The 6,355-nt window shown below is 37.3% G+C and overlaps 1 protein-coding gene across 1 annotated transcript; it reads right to left on the bottom strand.

Annotated features, from left to right (window-relative positions):
* Positions 1-4,246: 4,246 nt before the first annotated feature.
* LOC145124782 (putative carboxylesterase 18) lies at positions 4,247-5,888 on the bottom strand. Its single transcript, XM_079060241.1, has 2 exons — positions 5,234-5,888; positions 4,247-4,834 (listed from the first exon to the last, which is right to left on the bottom strand). Exons 1-2 carry the CDS (start codon positions 5,837-5,839, stop codon positions 4,403-4,405), a joined length of 1,038 nt encoding a protein of 345 aa, XP_078916367.1. The 5' UTR covers positions 5,840-5,888; the 3' UTR covers positions 4,247-4,402.
* Between the last annotated feature and the right edge of the window lie 467 nt (positions 5,889-6,355).

Here is a 6,355-nt window from a genome sequence, read left to right as displayed (position 1 = left end):
GTCAGTCGCTATCAGGGAAACCCGGGTAGAGCTCATTGGATAGCAGTTAAGAATATACTCAAGTATTTGCGAAGGACAAAGGACTGGGTCCTTGTGCTTGGTGGCAGTGATACTTTGAGAGTAGATGGTTACAGTGATGCCAGCTTTCAGACGGATAGAGATAACTTCCGTTCTCAGTCAGGCTGGGTGTTTTTACTGAATGGAGGAGCAGTTACTTGGAAGAGTTCCAAGCAAAATACGGTGGCTGATTCTACTTGTGAATCAGAGTACATAGCAGCAAGTGAAGCGTCAAAAGAAGCAGCTTGGTTGAGGAACTTCATCGGAGATCTCGGAGTTGTTCCAACCATCCAGGAGCCTATGGAACTGTTCTGCGATAATGAAGGAGCGGTTGCCTTGACAAAGGAACCGAGAGATCATGGTAAGACCAGACATATCGACAGAAAGTACCATTTCATCAGACATAGAGTAGAAGAAGGCCATCTTATAGTTAAGAGGGTGTCATCTGAAGATAACCCAGCAGATCCCCTCACAAAGGGTCTGAGTAGGGCTAAGCATATTCAGCATGCTCGGAGCATATGACTGAAAGATGATATTAGTTTTAGTAGTTAGATTAGTTTTTGAAACTTGTAACAAAGTAAATGTAATTGACTTTTGGTGATTAAATAATAAAGTATTATTTATAAGTTTGGCTACTACCTTTTGTCAATTGTTTATTATTGTGTTCCATTTTTGCATGTTTTACTTCCTGAATAATGAGATTATTCAAACTCCACAGTCGCTCGTACTCTTGGAAGTAAGTAGTGAATTAAGACTGTCATGAATTGGATTGCAGATTGTCTAAGGATAGACATGGCAATAGAATTGCTGCAACGTTCATGAGTACTCAGAAATTGAGATTTGAGTATTGGATAAACCCTCGCTCAGAGTATTACTTCATGGAATTCATCACGAGTAATACTGAGACGATAATATCTTATAATCTTGAAACGAAGATATATGAGTTGTAATTTACGAGTCGATTGTGCATTGGTGATACGAAAACGCATCAGTAACTTGGTGTTATAAAACGTATTGTCATGCATAATTTGATGAGTAAAAGATACAAGCATATGAGTCAACGTTTATTCGTTCCTTTTGCCCTAACAGGAAAAGCGATATCTGTGGGCCCCTCGGTGATTTGGTGTTGACTTATGTGCTGGGCCCAGCCAGGACTAAATTGATGTGTTCGATTAGAAGTCCTACATCATCACAAATCAGGAATCGGGAAACATAGATTCTGGACAAACAGATTGATTACATTCCATGTCTTTTGTCTGGGGATATCAAGCAGAACGAAGGGTTATATGATCACTTATCTTAGGACACGTAACTGACTGGGTCAGAGTTCGGCAGCAGCTTTTGGAAGCTACAATTTGCTGGTCAAATTTAGAAGGCATACTAGCAATTATAGTTACAGACTTATCCAAGTGGGAGACTGTTGGATTAGGTGTCTAAGCCCATAACTATAATTGGTATGTACTTGAATTGATAGCAGCACAGTCCTTTTGGGTTGCCCTCAACCTAGCAACTGGACGAGGAAATTATGAAAGGAGAGATATTAATTTATAAGATTAATAAATTAATATATATATATAAATGATTTATTAATATGTTAATGGATTAATATATTAATTAGAAATCATTATGTTTAATTAATTGTTAGCCAGAAATTAATCAGAATTGATTTTGGGGTTAAAAGAATTAATTATAAAGTGCAGGGACTAGTTTGCAATTATCTAATAGTTGAGTGGAAGGCTCTAGAACCCCCTTGGAAGAGGGTGGACGAAATCTTTAGGGGAAACCCTAATAATTTCGTCCATAGGGGCTTGGATAAGGCCCTTGGGTTTGCTTAGGCCCTAAGCAAAGGATAACTAGGGTTTCCCTTAAACCCTAGATCCCTCAGCTATATAAGGAGCCTCCTGGTTCATGTTTTTGGTCACTCTTTCTTTTGAAGAAACCCTAAGGCCGAGATTTTGCATACTCCCTCTCCCCTCTCTCTTCTACTTTCCTTCTTGCTAGTCATTGGGTGTGATTCCATTAGAGGCATTACACTTGTGGTGCTAAAGCTTCCAAGAAGATCAAGATCAAGACCAAGGGAATATCAATTGTTTGCTATAACAATTGAAAGGTATGTAAACCCTAAACCCTAGTTTGTTAATTTCGAAATTAGCCTCTCTCCTCTAGGGTTCTAGTTTTGCAATTCAAAGTTGTATGTTCAATAGTTAAAACATAAATCCAAAGTAGGTTGCATCTGAACTTAGGAATTGTTTTCTAGTTTATTTGTTGTACCTAAAACCCATCAATAATATGCATGCATATGAATGGTTACTGACAAAATCATACGCATCACTTATGCTAGAAGCCATTTTATAGGTAACTTCAGAGTTATTGAAGATTAAATTGATTGTCACATGATGAAACCTACCAACATGGAATTGTTAATAACAGGTATGGAAATACCAGACATGTTGTTGAATTATATTTATGAAGCATTTAATATTAAGCTAGTAAATAGGAGAGAAAAACCTGCCATCATTTGTTTGGAGTTCATAAAGGAATACCTTATGAAAAGAGTATACAATGTAATGAAGGTTATAGACAAATGCATAGGTTCACTCACATCTACCGGGACTAGGATTTTGGAGGAAAACATTTCAAATGCCTCCTATTACATTTCAAGATGGAATAGCCTTCATAAATATCAGGTTAAAGTTTCATGACATGATTAACATTAGGTATACATGGGGCAAATAATGTGCAGTTGCAGGAAATAGGAGCTGATTGTAGTCCCATATAAGCATGCAATTACAACACTCAATGAAATGGCAGACAATGGTGAAGTGTGGGAGAAATGTACATATATGTGCATAAGGTGTATTGGTTATAATATGGAAAATCATGTTCTCTTTTAAGGTAGACTCTATAAAAGGAAGGGCCATGTGGCCTAAGAATGAATTTCTTTTAACTATTGTCCTCCACCACACCATATATTAGTAGGCGTACCTAAAAAGAAAATGAGACGAACCGAAGATGAGGGGAGTGAAATTCATAAGCTACGTAATAAATTGTTTAGTGTGTGTAAGCACAAGGGTCATAAATCTAGGACTTGCAATGGGTAGGAAAGGAATTGAGGTCCCACTAAAGAAAGAATTTAAAGGGGTTGCTTTTTCTCTTGTTCCAAAAGACATTCTTACCTAATTTCACTTTTGTAATATTGAGATACTCCTTTATCATTATTAGTTGTTTCAACATGATATTTTTTAGAACGTATATCTTTGAAACTTAATAATTCTTGGTGATTTGGATGAAAATAATGTATCACTAATTGTAATTATTGTCCCTTGTAGAATATTATATTCACTCTTTCAGAGCCTTCATTTAATTTTGTACTACCTGTTATTATATTACCATTTACACTACTCGTTATTATAAATTTTTCATGTGTCAAATAGGATTTTTCCATTTGAGAGAGAGAGAGAGAGAGAGAGAGAGAGAGAGAGAGAGACTGCAATTTAGGGATGAGCGTGGGACGAACCAGTACCAAACGGTTTCGTTCCCAATTTCTTGAAACCGAATTTAATCGAAAGTCCATCCCGAGTATCAAACTAAATTAACATTACCAGTACCGATTTTCGGTGCTAGCACCGATACTGATCGTATCGAATCTTGAATTTTATGATTTTAGAGTATCAAATACCGTCTCATATGATTAAATTCGATACAGGTACAATATCAATACGAAATCAGGATTTGATATTAAGTGCTCATCTCTACGTTGCATTGTTTTATTCGTTTCGAATTTGCTTGAGGCAAAAAAATGTCATTTTCCTTCAACTTATTTGATATTTGTGCTTACATTTTCCATAAACCGAGTTTGGGTCTTTCTATTATTTCACTAATAAAATGTCTATGTATCCACCTATAAGTCGCAAATGAACCCAACTTAATTTGAAATGTTTTTTCTTTATCCATCTAAAAAGCCCATAGACTAAAAAAACATGTTTGATTTTTGTTATGTTTGCAAGACCTTACTAACAATCTTGGTGGCATCGTTTTGTTCAATATCAAATATCATAGCCATGGGCAACTTCATAATTACTTAGGCATTGATTACCCTCATTACAATTGGTAAATTTCATACCTATTTTTTGTAACAAGACAAAGTATATTCAAGAATCTATCCCACTTAATCATCTTCACTAACGAGTATTTAAAGATTGTACTATTGCATAGCCACTTATGGACCATTAGGCCATAGATCATCAAGGTTAAAACCCCACAAAAAGTACAATATAATAAGAGTTTGGTACAACTAACAATGCATACGTATTAAAAGGGATAATGGACCAACGTACTACTTTGTCTACAAAGTAGCAACATTACTCGATACCTTGTGAATGAAGTCTTTCACCTGCATAATAAGTTGTCCAGCTTCAGGCAATTCTGGGAAGATATAGAAAGCATGGCACATGTTTGGATACTCAAACAAATACACTTCTTTCCCTGACTTTTTCAGCCACTCATAGTACCTTTTTTGCCAGTCATGTAAGGCGTCGAACCCCGCCACCACCACCATGGTCGCCGGAAAGTCTAGTTTTGATATCTCCACCGCGTTTGGGCCGCTAACGTTGATGATTGGGTGGTCCCGGTTGAACCCTTCCCCTTGTGGTAGAAATGCATTCCATATCCAATCGGTTCGTTTTATTGAGACTATTGGTGTTCCCTCAAGGCGGATCTCGGAATCCGTCCGCTCTTCTCCGCCGAAGAACGGTTGAATTGCTACAACTCCGATTACCTGGTGATGCAAGTTTTCGTTATAACCGATAATAATATGGTTGCAGAGACTTTTAAGATGAGTGTGATGTAGATAGTGAACGACACGTTGTGGCTGTAGTAATTTGAATTAATTTTAAAGTTGGTAGTGGTTGGTGAGAAGACTGATGCAGACGTCAATGGTAAACACGAGAATTTCTTTAATGTCAGAGTCAAATAAATGAGTGGTTCACTGGATTACATCATGGGGAAAACAACGATCGATCTATTAATCGATTTATGAGATGATTAATAATTGCTCACATGATTCACAACAGGTGTTTATGAAATTGTTTATAATCGTTTCTTAATTTGGAATCGGAACTATTTGATTGTAAATAATGACAGAGTAATTAATCTGGTAGAGTATAAATTAATATACCTTGAGTCGCTGGAAGTTGAATTCACAGGCTCTTTGAGCAACATGATGAGATAGGTTTCCACCGGCGCTATCTCCAGCGAGAAAGCAACGCAACAGATTCGCATTTTCCGGCAACGATTTTGACCTATTCTCTTCATTATCGAGAAACTTGAGCACATCGAAGCAATCATCATGTTGCGCCGGAAACCGATGCTCAGGCGCAAGGCGATAGTTTACAGAAACAACGACTGCCGGCACTTTTCTCGCGAACCGACGGCAAACGGCATCGTATACCAGGACATCGGGGGCTAGGAAGACGAATCCGCCTCCGTGAAAGAACACGATCACTGGGAGATCTTCACCGGCGTGTTGTGTAGGTACGTAGACACGGAACCAGAGGTTACGACCCTCGTCTACAACGACGTCGTGTGACGCTACGCCGTTGATTGATTTTGCCGTTGGCGGATTCCGGAAGTCGACGAAGCTAAGAAGACGACGGTTGACAGTGCCGTTTTTCCGGCAAGCTGCGTCGGTGACGGTGGTGAGAACGGAAACAGCAATGCGTGTTCTCCATGGTAAGGAGAGTGACGACTGTGGTGGAGGTTTAGCGGTGTCCTCCATTGACATGAAATGAAAGAGAAATGGAGTGTGTGTGTGTGTGGGTGATAATATTTGATAACTGTGTAATTTATAAGAATTAAAATTATATATATATTTATTTTATTAATTTATTGTACTCGTGTGAGATTCTTGCATTTTTTTTAAATAAAATTATTTATCATTCCTTTTTTATTTCTTTGAATTCGTGGCCCATCCGATTGATATTTAGAGTAAACTAGGATTTTATGTCTCGCGGGTTGTGGCGACAGTAATTTATTCGAGAAGTAGTAAAAAGTAAATTGCTATATTTTGAACAGAAACGTATTACATGTGATCCGGCTCATACATAGGAAACGCACATAAAAATAAGTACTGGAACGTAAAAAATTATAAATAAACGTAGACGAACTCGAATTTATACCGAAACATATATAAAAAGCAAATAATTTTTTAAATTAACGAACTAAAGTTCTAAATTTACATTGAAACTTTGATCACCTCTAATTTATACCGAGATATACCAAATGTTAGAAAATTAAAGGA

Source organism: Lactuca virosa, chromosome 7 (genome assembly GCF_052849685.1).
Source record: "Lactuca virosa cultivar CGN04683 chromosome 7, Lactuca_virosa_CGN04683_v6, whole genome shotgun sequence".
In the NCBI taxonomy this organism is placed as follows: domain Eukaryota; kingdom Viridiplantae; phylum Streptophyta; class Magnoliopsida; order Asterales; family Asteraceae; genus Lactuca; species Lactuca virosa.
Note: the sequence above shows the minus strand (reverse complement) of the source record. Positions and strands in the feature narration are given on the sequence as shown.